The sequence below is a fragment of the Mustela nivalis genome (assembly GCF_964662115.1).
Source record: "Mustela nivalis genome assembly, chromosome: 4".
Classification (NCBI taxonomy): domain Eukaryota; kingdom Metazoa; phylum Chordata; class Mammalia; order Carnivora; family Mustelidae; genus Mustela; species Mustela nivalis.
Window position 1 is genome coordinate 2,972,912 of NC_139023.1, and position 20,336 is coordinate 2,993,247.

At 39.7% G+C, this 20,336-nt stretch overlaps 1 protein-coding gene across 1 annotated transcript in view; it reads left to right on the forward strand.

The window, feature by feature from the left end:
- The first annotated feature begins 1,941 nt into the window (after window positions 1–1,941).
- LOC309862907 (uncharacterized protein) overlaps window positions 1,942–20,336 on the forward strand; it is a 28,936-nt gene continuing 10,541 nt past the window's right edge. Inside the window, exons 1-2 of the mRNA XM_082727330.1 lie at window positions 1,942–2,236; window positions 2,326–2,772. Coding sequence (XP_082583456.1) covers window positions 2,651–2,772 — 122 coding nt within the window. The 5' untranslated portion in view covers window positions 1,942–2,236; window positions 2,326–2,650. The remainder of the gene's footprint in view (window positions 2,237–2,325; window positions 2,773–20,336) is intronic.

The window sequence follows — 20,336 nt, forward strand, 5'->3', positions numbered from 1 at the left end:
TTGTTGTAGGTTTATTGTTGTTTTGTCACTTAAAGGAGATGAAAGTGTGGTCAGCGGGTGGGAAGATGGGAAGCTGAGATGACCCTACCAGTAAGCTTTAGCGATGGCTAGAAATGCCCAATTTACATTTTGGAGAGTCTAAACTTCAGAGGGAAAGTGAAAGTCTGGTCAAGTCTGTCGGGATCCCAGAGCAGACGGGAACATGGTGTAGTTCCATGGGGTTCTGCTTCCAAATGGCGAAGTTTAGAGAAGCCCCAAGGACAGCATCATGTCTGGGAGGTAGATCGCAATGCTGGGAAAGATCATTTGATCACTAGCTTCAAGGACAACCTCTCAGAGCCCCGTGGCCTGTTAGTGGAAGAGGCAAGCGCTAACTGTAAGTCAGTAATTCCAAAAGGGGCAAATGGCTTAGCTACTAATGTCTGGAGGCTATGATAGGACAACTTAGTCAAAGACAGGCGGGCGTTAAGTGTCCAAGTGTACCCAAAGACAGAGTGAACAAAACACTCATCATCAGCCAAGTGAAGACTGAGGATGCACACTTCATAGATATTCTGGGCCTGATGCTGGAGACCTCATGTGAGCCTCATAGAATTTAGATTATCCTCAACTGAGGGAAAAAAAGAAAACCATGAAAAGATAGATTTTTAAATCCAAGGAGTTTGAGGTATATCTGAGAGTGGCTGAGCCACCCTGAATTAGGAAGACTAAATTTTCCATTAAATCAAACTTGAGAGTTAAGTGAAAATCATTTATAGAAAAACAAAGGTTACATTAGCAAACCTGACATGTTGCCTGAGAGGGTCATGCTTGTTAAATAGAGAGAAGGTATCTGAAAATACTTTAACAGAGGTCATGCGATTACCAGGCTTGATGAAGATTATACATTATTGTTCCTTGAGATTTCAGATTCTTTGTTCTTAAGATCATCAGGAGTGTTGGCCTTAGAGATTTAGAGATTAATCTTAGGGGTTAACCTTCCTTGAGATCATGGGAAAGAGTGAAGGGGGTGGTGTGTGTGAAAAATTCATGGGAAGTCCTACTTGTGTGTGAAAGACCATTGTTTGGGTTTTGTTGTTGTTTGGGTTTTTTAAATGGCAAAGCCCTGTTCTCTGAACTGCGGCCATTTCCTTTTCTATAGTATCAGATCTGTCTTTCCTGTCATGATTCCCCTTCCCTGTCCCAACCTGCTGTAAGATGACAGCATCAGGAGGCGGTGGAAGGGAAAGTGCTCGGGTTCTTCTGTCTTCGAGTCACACAAAGCGGGGGAGTATAATTAGGTGTCTGACTAGTTGCTAAAAACAGCTTGAAAATGTGAATGTCCCTGGGCTGTGAGTGTTCTCTAAAGTTCATCATCTTGGCAGTGTGACGTGAGACATTTCACAGGGGGAGGACGGGTGGGAGGAGACGGGAGTCCGCCTCCCTTTCTTGTCGATGGTGCGCCTGTTTGTCACTCACCTGTTGGAACTGCGAACACCCTTTAGGAGCCCGATTGTCGAAGCCTCCTGTGAGGTGGAGAAAAGTCTCCCCTGCCTCTTAGCAAATCACGGTAAACATGTCAACACGTTATGGGACGCGGTAAACTTTGGAATATACGAACATCTGATGAGGAGCTCTTTCTGATTGGAACTTTTCTGTTGGGCCAATAGGCAGGACTAGTTTTCCACTTTGCTTACTTTCAGGTATCTGAGACAGTCGGACGCACATGCTGGGGCCTGGGGTCAGCTCTCTGTGAAATATATGGAAACACACTTCACACATGGGCTTTTGAGTTCCAGCCCGCCAAACCCCGCACCTCTCCTCCTATTTTAAATGGATGGTCCTGCCTCTAAGTTGGTGCCTAGATATTCTAAAATAGATACATTAAATCAAGTGCAAAATGTGGTTAGATTTTTTTTTTTCTGGGTGTTTGCAGCACATTTGTAAAAGTTGTTAAAAGACTTGTTTTGCTGAATTTTCATTAGCACATTCTTAGTGAGATAGTAACATTCAATATCACTGACAAATATATTGGGCATCTCTAGTTAGAGTTTTTCTAATTGTTGGATTTTTAGTTATTCAGGAGTTGGCAGAAATTCTAAATACTAATAATTTAAGGAATCTAACCACTCCCGTGATGGCCCTAATATTCTAAGCAGTAATAACCCCCGCTGCACTTATGGAACACTTACTGTGTTCGGGGCATCCTATACTGTGTTTTCCGCGCGTTACCTCATTAACCACAAAACCCTCTCAGGTAGGTGCCACTATTACCCCCTTTTAAAGACGAGGAAACTGAATCTTTTTTTTTTTTTTTTTTTAAGATTTTGTGTATTTATTTGGCAGACAGAGACCACAAGCAGGCAGAGAGACAAGTGGAGAGAGAGGGGGCTCCCTGCTCCACCTCCCCGTGGCCACCTACGCGCGGGTCATCTCCCCGGGGAATGCCGGACCCGAGCCACAGTCGGCGGCAGAGACCACCGACCAGAGCCTGCCAGCTGGTCGGTGGAGTGTGGCCCCGCTGCGGCAGGTACATGGCCCTCGGCCTGCGGCACCGGCGCAACATGCTGCCCGAGGACGTCACCGCCGTCGCTGCGGTCAAGACCACGCGCGGCGCTCAGGGCGCGGACTGCTGGCCAGCAGGCTCTGAGGTCTGGACCAACGGCCCCCCATGTGCTGTCCGGTGCGACCTGGCCGCGTACCCGCCGAGCAACACGACGGCCGTCGCCAGGGCCGGGCCCGCCTGGACCACAGGCTCGACCTGATGTGCACCCCGAGGGCCTCTGTGCACTGGTATGTGGTGAGGGCACCGAGGAGGGGTTCTTGGGGCCGGGAGGACAGGGCGGCCCTGGAGGAGGATCTCGAGGAGGTGGGCATCGACCCCTATGAGGGCGGGGACGAGGGAGAACAGCTGCCTGGACCGCACTCACCACGTTTACTGCAAAATCCTTTCGAAATAAACAGTCTCCTTGCAATAAATAAATAAATAAACCCCCAAAACCAAAAACCAACAAACAAAAAGCTCTTTCTCCGCCTGTCTCTCTGCCTGCTTGTGATCTGTCTGCCAAATAAATAAACAAAATCTTAAAAAAAAAATAAATTCTCAGTTTCCTCATCTTTAAAAGGGGGTAACAGTGGCACCCACCTGCTCCACTGCTGTCTGCTGAGCAGAGCGCCTGAAGTGGGGCTCGATCCCGGCACTCTGCGCCGATGGCAGAGGCTTACCCTGCAGAGCCACCCCGGCGCCCCCGAAACTGAGACTTTAAACAAATTTAGTGAGCGGTAAAGCTGTGAAGTGAACATAGTCAGACCAGCTCTGTAACCAGAATTCTTAATCACCACCCTAATTATATTCCATTTTTTTTTTAGTCTTTATTTATTTTATTTTTCAATTAAGTCTGTTTTCTTTACAGCAACATTGAAGAGATGGTACAGAGGTTGCCCACATACTGTTGCGCGGCGGCACAGCCTCTCTCTTGACCAATATCCCGCCCCCGAGCACTACAGTTGCTTCAGCCGCTGAACCTACGTTGACACATTGTAACCACCCGAAGTCCACAGTTCAAATCAAGGTTCACTTTTGGTGTTGAATATTCAGTACATTCAGTGGTTTTGGACGAATGTGTTAGGACCTGTATCCATCATAATGGAACCGAGTAGGATATCCTAAAGATGCTCTGTACCCACCTCTTCATCCCTGCCCCTCACCCAACCCCAGGTAACACTGGTCTTTTTATTGTCCCCATAGTTTTGACTTTTCAGAGTGTTACCTGTTAAAATCATGCAGTATATACAGCCTTTTTAGATGGGCTTCTTCACTTAGTAATATGCAGATAAGGTTCCTCTGTATCTTTTCATGGTGACATCACTTTTTTTTTCTTTTCTTTTTTATGACCGAGAAGTATTCCATTGTCTGAGTATACCACAGCTTATTCACACATTCATCTACTGAAGGATGCCTTGTTGCTTCCAAGTTTTGGCAATTATGAATAAAGCTGCTATAAATATCCACATGCATTTTTTTAGAAGTTTTTTTTTTTTTTTTTTTAATTTGACAGAGAAAGATCACAATCAGGCAGAGAGGCAGGCAGAGAGAGGGGGAAGCAGGCTCCCTGCAGAGCAGAGAGCCTGATGCGGGACTTAATCCCAGGACCCTGGAGATCATGACCTGAGCGGAAGGCAGAGGCTTAACCCACTGAGCCACCCAGGCACCCCTCACATACATTTTTTTGTGGATATAATCTTCAACCCTCTTGGGTAAATACCAAGAAAACCATGAATAGTGATTAGTGAGTCTCATAATAAAAGTGTGTTTAGTTTTATAAGAAATCACCAGATTATCTTCCAGAGGGGCCATATCACTTTGCTTTTGCCCCAGCAATGGGTTCCTATTGCTCCCCATCCTTGCCAGCATCTGGTGTTGTCAGTGTTCTGGATTTTGGCTTTTCTAATGGGCATGTAATGGTATCATGTTGTTTTAATTTGCATTTCCCTAATGACACATGATGTGAAGCATCTTTTCGGAAGCTTATTTGCCATCTGTATATCTTTTCTGGTGAGGTATCTGGTAAGATCTCTAGCCCATTTTTAAATTGTTTTTTTTTCTTTTAATTGTTAAATTTTAAGGGTTCTTTGTATAATTTGGATAATAGTTCTTTATCAGATATGTCTTTTGAAAATATTTCTCTTACTCTGTGGCTTGCCTTCCCATTCCCTTGGCATTGCTTTTATAGAGCTCAAGCTTTTAATCTTAATAAAGTCCAGCTCATCATGGATCGTGGCTTTGGTGTTGTATCTAAAAAGTCACTGCCGGGGCGCCTGGGTGGCTCAGTGGGTTAAGCCACTGCCTTTGGCTCAGGTCATGATCTCAGGGTCCTGGGATCGAGTCCCACATCAGGCTCTCTGCTCCACAGGGAGCCTGCTTCCTCCTCTCTCTCTCTGCTTGCCTCTCTGCCTACTTGTGATCTCTCTCTGTCAAATAAAAAAATAAAATCAAAAAAAAATAAAAATAAAAAGTCACTGCCACACCCAAGGTCATGTATGCTCTCTCTTACGTTGTCTTCTAGGATTTTTGCAGTTTTGGATGTTACGTTAGGTCTATGATCTGTTTTGAGTTAATGTTTGTGAATTGTGTAAGTTCTGTGCCTGGATTTTTTTTTTTTTTTTCATGTGGATGTCCAGCTGTTTCAGCACCATTTTTAAAATAGGTTTGTACCTTTGTTTGACAATTGGTGGTTAGTTCTCAACCGCATTAACAGCGTGTAGAATTTTGAAAGTGGTGGCAAGTACGTGGGTAGCCAGTGTAGAGAGCTTGTTTGGTGAACTGTCATCCTCACTATGCTGTCCGGAGAACTGCACATGGGTACGGTACAGGACGTTCCTTGTTCCTTTGGCTCCGACAGTGTTGGTGAACTTGATGTCATGGTGTCATCTGGAGTTCCCATCTCCTTCCTGGTAAATTTCTGGCTTTCTTTGAGTGCCCGAGGGACCCGCTTCTTGAAACTCACTCCATGACTCTGCTTGTGAATGTTGATGGTTGTGCATCCTCTGGTCAATACCTCTTTGGGGTTTTGTATTTTGTGTTGTATTGTATTGTATTTTGGGATTGTATCCTGTCTTCTTTGTGGGAGCATCCTGCCAGGTTCTGGGTGGAAAGCTCAATACCATTTATTGAAGAGAGTGCCTTTGCTCCATGCGTTGCCTTTTCTCTTCTTTCTATTTATAAGGGTCTATTTCTGTACTCTCTATTCTGTTCCATTGATCTATTTGTCTATTCTTTTACTAAAACCACAGTTTTGATTACTGTAGCTTTATAGTACAGTATAGTTTACCCCTCTCTTATAATTTGAGCTTGATAAAGGTTAGAATGTGAAACTGATAGGACTTCCTTCCTTTCTTCTTTTTTCTCTTTTCTCCTGTCATACCCCTAAATCTTCTGATTGAAAGGACTTTAGAACACTGTGCATGTCTAATGAGAAAACTGTCCTAAGGTTTCCCTGCTTAAAACTCACTGTTTTTAAATTTAACTTAATTTAATTTAATTTTTTTTTTTTTTTTAATTTTAGGGAAAGAGAGAGAGAGTCTATGTTAGGGAGAGACAGAGGCAGAAAGAGAGAGAAACTCTGTGCAGACTCAGTGCTGAGCGCAGAGCCTGACATGGGGCTTGATCTCACGACCCAGAGATCGGAGATCCTGACCTGAGGTGAAACCACGAGTCAGCACCTGACTGACTGTACCTTCCAGGTGCCCCTAAAACTCACTGTTTTGAGGCTTCTTTGCCAAACTGGTCCTAGCCCTTCTAACTTAGGTTTTTGTTTGTTTTGGTGGTTTTGATTTTTTATTTTTTAATTTTTTTTAACTATCATCTTCCCCTCAGTGAGGAAGTTACGTTCTGAATCCCAGTGAATGGCTGGGCCACTGATGTTCAGACTTCCAAGCAGCCTTTCCACAAAGTTTTACCAGGGTTATCCTCCGTCCAGTTTTTGCCACCTCGTATCAAATGGACATCTTGGTGATAATCTAGTTTTCTCCTGATGCTGAGAACTGATGGTATCTAGAACTTCTATGTACTCAAAGAGTTTCTTCAACTTTTCCTGTCTCAGCACTTAACATACGGTTTACTTTCTTATCTTTTCATTTAGACTCTAAACTTTGTGGATAGAAATAGTGTCTTTTTTATTATTTTATCTCCAGGACCTAGTAATATTGTTTGACTGTGTTAAGGCCTGTATCAGGTAATACTCTTTCTGTTGTTAATGACAGAAAAAATCCAACTTGAAGTAGTTTAAGCAAAAACTAAAAAAAAAAAAAAAAAAAAAAAAAAAAAAAAAAAAAAAAAGAGAAAAGAAAAGAAGAACAACAACAACCCCAAAAGCCAAAAAACGCAAACAAAACAGAAGAAAATCTCCCAGCATATTAGGTCAAGTAATTGCAAAATCCAAGGCTCAAGTAATGTTTAACAAGCTTGTCTTGTCTTTTTCTTTTTCTTTTTCCTTTTTTCTCCCTCTGCTGTGTTTGGCTTCACTCTCAGGCAGGCCTTCTTTAGATGGAGGCCCTTGGTACAGCAAATGCAAACTTTAGTCCTGATTCGACGAAAAAGTTAGGTAGTATCTGTCATCCAACTTTGTTCTTCACTTTCAGTATTGTGTTGACTAGTCTGGATCTTTTGTGTCTCCTTATAAATTTTAGAATTTGTTTGTTGATGCCCACAAAGTAACTTGCTGGGATTTTGATTGGGATTTTATCTAGTCCACAGACTAGGATGGGAAGAAATGAATCTTGAATCTTCTTCAATATGAACATGGACTAATCTCTCCATCTATTTAGTTTTTTTTTTTTTTTTTAATTTCACTCATCAAACTTCTATAGTTCTCTTCACATAGATTTTACACATATTTTAAAAATTTATACCTAGATATTTCAGGTTTGGGTGTCAGTGTAAATGGCATTGTATTTTTAATTTCAAATTTCATTTGTTTATTGCTGGTATATAGGGAAGTAATTGACTTTAATCTTGTATCCTGCAACCTTGTTATGATTACTTATTAGTTCCTGGAGAAGCTGTTGTTGTACTTGCTTTTTTCAGATTTACTGCATGAACGTCCAAATTGTCATTTGTCTAAAAAGATATTTTTATGCCTTTCTTCCCAACCTGTATTCCTTTTCTTTCTTTTTTCTTGTCTTAGTGCGGTAGGTAAAACTTCTAGTATGGTATTGAAAAAGAGTGGTGAGAGTCGATATCTTTACCTTGTACCTGATCTTAGTGGGAAAGTTTTGAGGTTTTTCACCATTAAAGCGGGATGTTAGCTCTAAGATTTTATAGATGTTCTTTATCAAGTTGAGGAGTTCTCCTCTATTCCTAGGTTACTGAGAGTTTTAACGATGAATCAGTGCTGGATTTTGTCAAATGCTTTTTCTGCATCTAGATAGATGCTCATAAGATTTTTATTTTTTACCTGCTGACATGATGTATTACATCAATTTTAGAATGTAGAACTAGATTTGCATACCTGGGATAAATCCTATTTGTTTATGGTATATAATTCTTTTTATACATTGTTATATTCAATTGGATAATTTTTTTTGAGGATGTTTGCATCTTTGTTCATGAGAGATATTGGTTTGTAATTATCTTTTCTTGTTATATCTTTGTCTAGTTTTGATATTAGGGTAATTCTGGCCTCATAGAATGAATTAGGAAGTATTTCCTATGCTTCTATCCTCTGAAAGAAATTACATAAAATTGGTACAATTTCTTCTTTAAATATTTGGTAGAATTTGCCAATGAACCCACCTGGTTCTGGTGCTTTCTGTTTTAGAAACTTGTTAATTATTCGTTCAACTTCTTTAATAGGTATAGGCTATTCATACTCTCTGTTTCTTCTTGTGTGAATTTTGGCAAATGTGTCTTTCAGGAAATTAGTCTTTTTCATGCAGGTTATCAAATTTGTGGTATTCTTTTATCCTTTTCATGTCCATGGGATTTGTAAAGATATCCCTTCTCTTATTTCTGATATTAGTAATTTGTGTCTATTCTTTTTTTTTTTTTTTCTTAGAATGGCTATCTAACTTAACATGGTTATCAATTTTGTTGATCTTTTCACAGAATCAGCTTTTGGGTTTGTTGATTTTCTATATTAATTTCTTATTATTAATTTCATTGGTTTCCATTCTAGTTCTTATTATTTCTTTTCTTCTGCTTACTTTGGATTTAATTTGCTCTTCTTTTTCTGGTTTCATAGGTGAAAACTTAGATTATTAATTTTATATTTTTCTTCTTCTATAGTAGATTAATTGAATACCATACATCCCCATTTAAGCACATTTTTTTGTTGCATTCCACAAATTTTAATAAGTTCTAGTTCATATTCCTTTAGTTCAAAATCTTAAAATATCTCTTGAGATTTCTTTTTTGATCCTTGTGTTACATTGAAGCGTGCTGCTTAATCTCCATGTGTTTTGGATTATCCAGTTATCTTTCTGTTACTGATTTCTAGTTTAATTCACTGTAACCTGAGAAGAGATGTATGATTTCTGTTCTTTAAAATTTGTTAAATTTGGTTTTGTCACACAGATTGTGCTTTATCTTGGTGAATGTTCCATGTGACCTTGAGAAGAATATGTATTCTGCTGTTGCCTGATGAAGTTGTCTATAGATGTCTATTGATTAATGGTGTTGAGCTCAGCTCTATCCTTACCGATTTTCTGCCAGCTGGATCTGTCTATTTCTGATAGAGAGGTGTTCAAGTTTTCCAGCTATGATAGTGGGTTCATCTATTTCTCTTTGCAATTTTATTAACTTTTGCCTCCCTTAGTTTGATGCTCTATTGTTCATTGCATACATGTTAAGTATTATTGTGTCCTCTTGGAGAATCGATCCCTTTATCATTATGTAGTATTCTTTATGCCTGGCAATTTTCCTTGCTTTGAAGTCTGTTCTGTCTGAAGAAAGCCACTCCTGCTTTCTTTTGATTAGTATTACTATGGCATATTTTTCTCCATTCTTTTGCTTTCTTCTATATGTGCCTTTATTTTTAAAGTGGCTTTCTTGTCAACAGTATATGGTTGTGTTGTGTTTTTTGATTGATTCTAACAATCTCTGTCTTATAATTAGGGCATTTAGACCACTGATGTTCAAAGTGATGATGGATATAGTTGGGTTAGTATTTACATTATTTGTTACTATTTTCTTTTTGATACCCTTGTTCTGTATTCCTATTTTTGTCTTACATTATTTTTTTCCTTTTCTGTTTTTAACTGAGCATTTTATATAATTATGTTTGTCTCCTCTCTTAGAATATCAGTTATACTTTTTAAACTTTTTTAGTCATTGCCCACATTTATAGCTAATTGAAGTCCACTTTCAAATAATACTATACCACTTCACAGGTAGTGTGAGTACCTTATAATATCAAAATAATCCTAATTCCTGTGAAGTGTGTAAACCTGGTGATTCACAGACCTGTACCCCTGGGGATAAAAATATATGTTTATAAAAAATAAAAAATTAAATTAAAAAAAATAATCCTAATTCCTCCCTTGTATCATTCTTGTCATTCATTTCACTTGTATAAAAGCATATATCAGCATAAGGTATATACATAAGATATACATACAAACATATATAATCAAATACTTTGTTGATACTATCATTTTGAGCAAACTATTATCTGTTAGATCAATTAAGAATAAGAAAAATAAAAGTTTCTATTTTACTTTCATTTATTCCTTCTGTGATGTTCTTTCTTTCATGTAGATCTGAGTTTCTGACCTATATTAAAAACTCTAATATTTCTTGCAAGGCAGAGATACTGGCAAAAAAGTCCCTCAATTTTTATTTGTCTGAGAAAATTTCTCCTTCAGTTTTGAAGAATAACTTCACAGGGAACAGTATTCTAGGTCTGTTTTTTTCCCCCTTTACTAATACTTTAAATATTTCACTCCACTCTCTTCTTGCTTGCATGGTTTCTGAAGGGAAGTCAGATGTAATTCCTGCCTTTGTTCCTCTGTATTTTTTCTTCTCTGGATTTTTTGGTATTTTTACCTTTGTTTCCTTTATCTTTGATTTTATGTAGTATAAGAATGATATGCCTAGGTACAGTTTATGGTATTTATCCTGCTTGATGTTCTCTGAGCTTCTTGGTCCTCTGGTTTTGTGTCTGATATTAATTTGGAAAATACTTAGTCATTACTGTTTCAATATTTCTTCCATTTCTTTCTCTGTCTCTCCTGGGATTCCTGTTGTACGTAAGTTACACCTTTTGTGATTATCCCATAGTCTTGGATAGTCTGTTCTATGTTTTTCCATCTTTATTTGCTTTTTTTATTTTCAAGGATTCTACTGATATCTTCTAAATCAGATATTCTTTCCTTAGCTCTGTCCAGTCTACCAACAAGCTTATCAAAGTTTATCTTTATTTCTGTTACAGTGTCTTTTATCTCTAGCATTTCTTTCTGGTTCTTTCATTGGGTTTCATCTCTCTGCTTACATTGCTTACCGGTTCTTACATGCTGCCTACTTTATCCATTACAGGCTTTGGCATATTAATCATAGTTGTTTTATATTATTCTTCTGACAATTCCAATGTTGCTGCCATGTTAGTTCTGATGGTTGCTCTGTCCCTTCAAGCCGTCTTTTTTTTTTTTTTTTTCCAAAAGAGACTCTTTTTTTTTTTTTTAAAGATTTTTTCTTTATTTATCTGACAGATCACAAGTAGGCAGAGAGGCAGGCAGAGAGAGAGGAGGAAGCAGGCTCCCTGCAGAGCAGAGAGCCCAATGTGGGCTCGATCCCAGGACCCTGGGATCATGACCTGAGCCGAAGGCAGAGGCTCAACCCACTGAGCCACCCAGGTGCCCCCCAAAAGAGACTCTTAATCATAGGAAGCAAACTGAATGTTGCTGGAGGGGAGAGGGCAGGGGATGGGATAACTGGGTGCTAGACATTAAGGAGGGCACATGATAGAATGAGCACCGCATATTATATGAGAATAATGAATCATTGACCGCTACTTCTAAAACCAATAACAGATTATATGTTAATTAATTGAATTTAAATTTAAAAAATTAAAAAACTTTTTTTTTGCCTTTTCATATGCCTTGTATTTTTTTTTCCAAATTTATTTATAACCAGACATGTTGTATTACTGCTATAAATAAGCTTTGAGTAATATGGTGGTGAGGTGTCAGGGAGGGGAAATTTTTTTTTAGAAATTTTATTTTTTTAAAAGATATTTGTTTTAGAGAGAGCAAATGTGGAAGCAGTGGGCAGAAGGAGAAGGAGAGGGAGAGAGAGAATCTTAAGCAGACTCCCTGCTGAGTTGAAGCCCAAGGTAGGACAGGATCTCATGACCCTGAGATCATGACCGGAGCCAAAACTAAGGATCAGACTCTTAATGGACTGAGCCACCCAGGTGCCCTGGGAGGGAAATCGTTTTATAGTCTGTGATTAGGTCTCAATCTTTTACTATATCTCTGGACTATGAACCCCATAAGTGTTTCTCAGTCTTTTCTTTCCCCTTCGTTGGGTTAGGTTTGTCTAGAGTGTGTTGGGGTATATACTTCCATGTACTCCCTTTGTATATGGAAGGCTGGAGCCAGCTGGAGTTGAGTATTTCCCTTTTCCCAGAGCCAGCTAGGCTCTGATAATACCCAGCAGGTTAGGCTCTGGTTAATTAGTTTCTCCCAAAAGAAGAGTGCTTTGACATATTTCCAAATGATTTCTTTTCTCCTCCCCTTGTTAGAAGCACAGGAGGATTTTTCTCTGATATTTACTGTGGGAACCTGGCCAAGTTCCTGTAGGTAAATCTCACAATATTTTGGAGAATCCCTTATCACTGAGTACCCCTGGAGTTTTAACTCTCAGATTTGTCCTAACTGAGCCTCTGGTAATTTTTCAATTACAATTCTGGTTTCCTACACCAGCACTTTCTCCCTTGCTGGTTTCTTCTTATGAGTCTATCATCTGGTTAGCCATGACTCTTGTGTTCATCTACCTATCTTTCCAATCCTGAGGGCAGTGGTTTTCCCTTTGTCCTCCCTTCTTACGAATCCAAGAAGAGTTGTTGATTTTTCAGTCTCTTCAACTATGTACTTACCAGAATGAACTGACTTCTTATGGCTGGAACCAAAAGTTGTAAGTCTAATCTCTATTTTTTTGTCCCCCACTTTTGAATTTTTTACTAATTTCCCCCGATTCTGTTTCTTTTTCTCCCTTTCTCTTTCCCTATATATTCACCACCTCTTCTCCTCGTTTTTACTGGCCTCCCTTTCTTCTCAGACTCCTCTTCTCTTTCTCTCTTTTCCCTCTTTACCTCTCTTCTTCTAAGGTTATGTTTTCTGAAGTATTCAAATTGTAGAAAATATATCACTAAACCAACAAATGCTGGTATCCAAGGTTTTAATTGGAGACTTTTAGAGAAGAGAACAGCTTAGGATCATGAGTTCTAGCATGAGAGAAGTAAGGTGGGGGGAGCTTATTTTACCCTTTGGGTTGAGCCTTCATCCAAAGGTATTTAAGGCATTGAATTTCCATTGGTATTCAATGTTCTGGTCCCAGATATCTTTCTTTCTTTTCTGTTTCTCCAGGGGAATTAGGAGGGACTAAAAGACAAATGATAAAGCCATAAGTAGAAGTGATTCATTAACCATGGAGCAGTTTAAAATGTGACAAAACTGGGAGTGGACAATGACTCACTGAGAAGCAATTCATGGAAAATCTTCTGTAAGAGAAAGAAGACTATTAGCTGAAAGATAGGTGACTTTTGGGAAAGTTGTTATAGGTCTTTAACAGGTAGAGTACCTGGGAGGTTTGTTCATGCCTAAAGTTTATAGTAATTCTCTTCCTTATTTTAAAATACAAGAATAGGGGCACCCAGATGGCTCGGTTGGGTCAATGTCTGACTCTCGTTTTCACCTCAGGTCATAATCTCAGGATTGTGAGACTGAGCCCCATGACAGGCTCCTTGCTCAGCATAGAGAGTCTCTCTCCTTCCCACTGTGCCCCTCCCCTCCCCCCACCGCATGCGTACTCTCTCTCTCAAATACATACATGAATGAATGAATGAATGAACAAGTAAACAATTAAAATCTTTAAAGGACCAAAATAAACTATAAACAGGCAATATTCATACAGAGCATCTTACAAACCAGGTAATTTCTATGAATTATCTTCACAGCAACCCCAAGAGGCAGGCAGAGAGACTTTGCATTTTTAAGATAAGAAATCTGGGAAGTTAAGTATCTTCTTGAAGAATAGATGGTAAGGATGTGACAGAGCCAGCACTAAACTGAGACCACCTGGCTCCAGAGCCCAAGTCTTACTCCGCTGGGCTGCTGTAACAGAATACCATAATTTGGTGGCTGAAACAACAAATATTTAGTTCTCACAGTTCTAGGGCTGTGAAGTTCAAAGTTAGGGGACCAGCAGATTCCGTGTTTGAGGGGAGCCTACTTCCTTGTTCAGAGACAGCCTGTTCTCTGTGTGAGGGCACAGTAGAGGAGCAAGGGAGCTGTCTGGAGTGCGTCTCTTTTACAAGGGCACTGATCCCATTGACAAGGGCTCTAGCCTCAGGACCTAATTATTTCCCAAAGATTCCACCTCTAAATACCATCACTTTGGAGATTAGGTTCCAGCATGAATTTGGTGGCGGGACACAAACATTGAGTCTGTAACAACTCATCAGCATGAACACTTTTTAATATTGCTTCCTGTTATCAATAAATGATTAATTCTTTAGTAAAGACGTGGGAAGATAATAATCTCTTTTTTCTCTGATAGGAAAGTTCTGAGAAAGGATAAGAGAGTTTGAGTGACTAGAAGGGAAGAGACAGGAAGATGAGATGTAGCAACTACTGAACAGAAGCAAAGGGTGGTAATATTAAAAATAAAAATAATAGAGTCAAGATGGCAGAGAAGTAGCAGGCCGAGACTGCTTCAGCCAGCCGGAGATCAGCTAGATAGCTTATCTAAAGATTGCAAACACCTGAAAATCCATCGGCAGATTGAAGAGAAGAAGAACAGCAATTCTGGAAACAGAAAAACAACCACTTTCTGAAAGGTAGGACCAGCGGAGAAGTGAATCCAAAGCGACGGGAAGATAGACTCCGGGGGGAGGGGCCGGCTCCCGGCAAGCGGCAGAGCAACCGCGCACAAAATCAGGATTTTTAAAAGTCTGTTCCGCTGAGGGACATCGCTCCAGAGGCTAAACCGGGGCGAAGCCCACGCGGGGTCAGCATGGCCTCAGGTCCCGCAGGGTCACAGAAGGATCAGGGGTGTCTGAGTGTCGCAGAGCTTGCGGGTATTGGAACGGGAAAGCCGGCTACAGAAACAGAGCCGACAGTAAGCTCACAGCTCGGGGTGACCTTGAACCGGTCGCAGGTCGGTGAGCTCGGAGCGCGGCCGGAGGTCAGGCAGACGGGAGTGACTGGGCGCTGTTCTCTGAGGGCGCACTGAGGAGTGGGGCCCCGGGCTCTCGGCTCCTCCGGGCCGGAGACCAGGAGGCCGCCATTTGTATTCCCGTCCTCCGGAACTCTACGGAAAGCGCTCAGGGAACAAAAGCTCCTGAAAGCAAACCCGAGCGGATGACTCACCCCGGCCCCGGGTAAGGGTGGCGTAATTCCGCCTGGGGCAAAGACACTTGAGAATCACTACACCAGGCCCCTCCCCCAGAAGATCAACAAGAAATCCAGCCGAGACCAAGTTCACCTACCAAGGAGTGCGGTTTCAATACCAAGGAGAGCAGCAGAATTCCAGAGGAGGAGAAAGCCAAGCACGGAACTCATGGCTTTCTTCCTGTGATTTTTTTTAGTCTTGCAGTTAATTTAATTTTTTCTTTTTCATTTTTTTTTTTTTTCTTCTCGCCTTCAGGTAAATTTTTTTTTTAACTGTTACCTTTTTCTTTTTTAACGATTTTTTACTAGTTTATCTAAAATATATATATTTTCTTTTTTACATTTTTCTTAGGTGTTTTCTTTTTTTAAAAATTCTTTTCTTTTCTTTTTTCTTTTTTTTTTCTTTCTTCCTTTTTGAACCTCTTTTTATCCCTTTTCTCCCCACTCATGATTTTGGATCTCTTTTAATTTGGTTAAAGCATATTTTCCTGGGGTTGTTGCCACCCTTTTAGTATTTTACTTGCCCCTTCATTTACTTTTATCTGGACAAAATGACAAGACATAAAAATTCAACACAAAAAAAAGAACAAGAGGCAGTACCGAAGGCTAGGGACCTAATCAATACAGACATCGGTAATATGTCAGATCTATAGTTCAGAATGACCATTCTCAAGGTTCTAGCCGGGCTCGAAAAAGGCATGGAAGATATTAGAGAAACCCTCTCGAGAGATATAAAAGCCCTTTCTGGAGAAATAAAAGAACTAAAATCTAACCAAGTTGAAATCAAAAAAGCTATTAATGAGGTGCAATAAAAAATGGAGGCTCTCACTGCTAGGATAAATGAGGCAGAAGAAAGAATTAGTGATATAGAAGACCAAATGACAGAGAATAAAGAAGCTGAGCAAAAGAGGGACAAACAGCTACTGGACACGAGGGGAGAATTCGAGAGATAAGTGACCACCATAAGACGAAACAACATTAGAATAATTGGGATTCCAGAAGAAGAAGAAAGAGAGAGGGGAGCAGAAGGTATACTGGAGAGAATTATTGGGGAGAATTTCCCCAATATGGCAAAGGGAACGAGCATCAAAATTCAGGAGGTTCAGAGAACGCCCCTCAAAATCATTAAGAATAGGCCCACACCCCGTCACCTAATAGTAAAAGTTACAAGTCTCAGTGACAAAGAAAATCCTGAAAGCAGCCCGGGAAAAGAAGTCTGTAACATACAATGGTAAAAATATTAGATTGGCAGCTGACTTATCCACAGAGAGCTGGCAGGCCAGAAAGAGCTGGCATGATATTTTCAGAGCACTAAACGAGAAAAACATGCAGCCAAGAATACTATATCCAGCTAGGCTATCATTGAAAATGGAAGGAGAGATTAAAAGCTTCAAGGACAAACAAAAACTGAAAGAATTTGCAAATACCAAACCAGCTCTACAGGAAATATTGAAAGGGGTCCTCTAAGCAAAGAGAGAGCCTACAAGTGGTAGATCAGAAAGGAACAGAGACCATATACAATAACAGTCACCTTATAGGCAATACAATGGCACTAAATTCATATCTCTCAATAGTTACCCTGAATGTGAATGGGCTAAATGCCCCTGTCAAAAGACACAGGGTATCAGAATGGATAAAAAAACAAAACCCATTTATATGTTGCCTCCAAGAAACTCATTTTAAGTCCGAAGACACCTCCAGATTTAAAGTGAGGGGGTGGAAAAGAATTTCCCATGCTAATGGACAGCAGAAGAAAGCAGGAGTGGCAATCCTTATATCAAATCAATTAGATTTTAAGCCAAGACTATAATAAGAGATGAGGAAGGACACTATATCATACTGAAAGGGTCTGTCCAACAAGAAGATTTAACAATTTTAAATATCTATGCCCCCAACGTGGGAGCAGCCAACTATATAAACCAATTAATAACAAAATCAAAGAAACACATCAACAATAATACAATAATAGTAGGGGACTTTAACACTCCCCTCACTGAAATGGACAGGTCATCCAAGCAAAAGATCAGCAAGGAAATAAAGGCCTTAAACGATATACTGGACCAGATGGACATCACAGATATATTCAGAATATTTCATCCCAAAGCAACAGAATACACATTCTTCTCTAGTGCACATGGAACATTCTCCAGAATAGATCACATCCTCGGTCCTAAATCAGGACTCAACCGGTATCAAAAGATTGGGATCATTCCCTGCATATTTTCAGACCACAATGCTCTAAAGCTAGAACTCAACCACAAAAGGAAGTTTGGAAAGAACCCAAACACATGGAGACTAAACAGTATCCTTCTAAAGAATGAATGGGTCAACCGGGAAATTAAAGAAGAATTGAAAAAAATCATGGAAACAAATGATAATGAAAATACAATGGTTCAAAATCTGTGGGACACAACAAAGGCAGTCCTGAGAGGAAAATATATAGCGGTACAAGCCTTTCTCAAGAAACAAGAAAGGTCTCAGGTACACAACCTAACTCTACACCTAAAGGAGCTGGAGAAAGAACAAGAAAGAAACCCTAAGCTCAGCAGGAGAAGAGAAATCATAAAGATCAGAGCAGAAATCAATGAAATAGAAACCAAAAAAACAATAGAACAAATCAACGAAACTAGGAGCTGGTTCTTTGAAAGAATTAATAAAATTGATAAACCCCTGGCCCGACTTATCAAAAAGAAAAAAGAAAGGACCCAAATAAATAAAATCATGAATGAAAGAGGAGAGATCACAACTAACACCAAAGAAATACAAACTATTATAAGAACATACTATGAGCAACTCTACGCCAATAAATTTGACAATCTGGAAGAAATGGATGCATTCCTAGAAACATATAAACTACCACAACTGAACCAGGAAGAAATAGAAAGCCTGAACAGACCCATAACCAGTAAGGAGATTGAAACAGTCATTAAAAATCTCCAAACAAACAAAAGCCCAGGGCCAGACGGTTTCCCGGGGGAATTCTACCAAACATTTAAAGAAGAACTAATTCCTATTCTCCTGAAACTGTTCCAAAAAAATATTAATGGAAGGAAAACTTCCAAACTCATTTTATGAGGCCAGCATCACCTTGATCCCAAAACCAGACAAGGATCCCACCAAAAAAGAGAGCTATAGACCGATATCCTTGATGAACACAGATGCGAAAATACTCAACAAAATACTAGCCAATAGGATTCAACAGTACATTAAAAAGATTATTCACCACGACCAAGTGAGATTTATTCCAGGGCTGCAAGGTTGGTTCAACATCCGCAAATCCGTCAATGTGATACAACACATCAATAAAAGAAAGAACAAGAACCATATGATACTCTCAATAGATGCTGAAAAAGCATTTGACAAAGTACAGCATCCCTTCCTGATCAAAACTCTTCAAAGTGTAGGGATAGAGGGCACATACCTCAATATCATCAAAGCCATCTATGAAAAACCCACCGCAAATATCATTCTCAATGGAGAAAAACTGAAAGCTTTTCCGCTAAGGTCAGGAACACGGCAGGGATGTCCATTATCACCACTGCTATTCAACATAGTACTAGAGGTCCTAGCCTCAGCAATCAGACAACAAAAGGAAATTAAAGGCATCCAAATCAGCAAAGAAGAAGTCAAATTATCACTCTTCACAGATGATATGATACTATATGTGGAAAACCCCAAAGACTCCACTCCAAAACTGCTAGAACTTATACAGGAATTCAGTAAAGTGTCAGGATATAAAATCAATGCACAGAAATCAGTTGCATTTCTCCACACCAACAGCAAGACAGAAGAAAGAGATATTAAGGAGTCAATCCCATTTACAAGTGCACCCAAATCCATAAGATTCCTAGGAATAAACCTAACCAAGAGACACAGAATCTATACTCAAAAAACTATAAAGTACTCATGAAAGAAATTGAGGAAGACACAAAGAAATGGAAAAATGTTCCATGCTTCCTGGATTGGAAGAATAAATATTGTGAAAATGTCTATGCTACCTAAAGCAATCTACACATTTAATGCAATTCCTATCAAAGTACCATCCATCTTTTTCAAAGAAATGGAACAAATAATGCTAAAATTTATATGGAACCAGAAAAGACCTCGAATAGCCAAAGGGATATTGAAAAAGAAAGCCAACGTTGGTGGCATCACAATTCCGGACTTCAAGCTCTATTACAAAGCTGTCATCATCAAGACAGCATGGTACTGGCACAAAAACAGACACATAGATCAATGGAACAGAATAGAGAGCCCAGAAATAGACCCTCAAATCTATGGTCAACTAATCTTCAACAAAGCAGGAAAGAATGTCCAATGGAAAAAAGACAGCCTCTTCAATAAATGGTGCTGGGAAAATTGGACAGCCACATGCAGAAAAATGAAATTGGACCATTTCCTTACACCACACACAAAAATGGACTCAAAATGGATGAAAGACCTCAATGTGAGAAAGGAATCCATCAAAATCCTTGAGGAGAACACGGGCAGCAACCTCTTCGACCTCTGCCGCAGCAACATCTTCCTAGGAACAACGCAAAAGACAAGGGAAGCAAAGGAAAAAATGAACTATTGGGATTTCATCAAGATCAAAAGCTTTTGCACAGCAAAGGAAACAGTTAACAAAATCAAAAGACAACTGACAGAATGGGAGAAGATATTTGCAAATGACATATCAGATAAAGGACTAGTGTTCAGAATCTATAAAGAACTTAGCAAACTCAACACCCAAAGAACAAATAATCCAATCAAGAAATGGGCAGAGGACATGAACAGACATTTCTGCAAAGAAGACATCCAGATGGCCAACAGACACATGAAAAAGTGCTCCATATCACTTGGCATCAGGGAAATACAAATCAAAATCACAATGAGATATCACCTCACACCAGTCAGAATGGCTAAAATCAACAAGTCAGGAAATGACAGATGCTGGCAAGGAAGCAGAGAAAGGGGAACCCTCCTACACTGTTGGTGGGAATGCAAGCTGGTGCAGCCACTCTGGAAAACAGCATGGAGGTTCCTCAAAATGTTGAAAATAGAACTGCCCTATGACCCAGCAATTGCACTATTGGGTATTTACCCTAAAGATACAAATGTAGTGATCTAAAGGGGCACGTGCACCCGAATGTTTATAGCAGCAATGTCCACAATAGCCAAACTATGGAAAGAACCTAGATGTCCATCAACAGATGAATGGATCAAGAAGATGTGGTATATATACACAATGGAATACTATGCAGCCATCA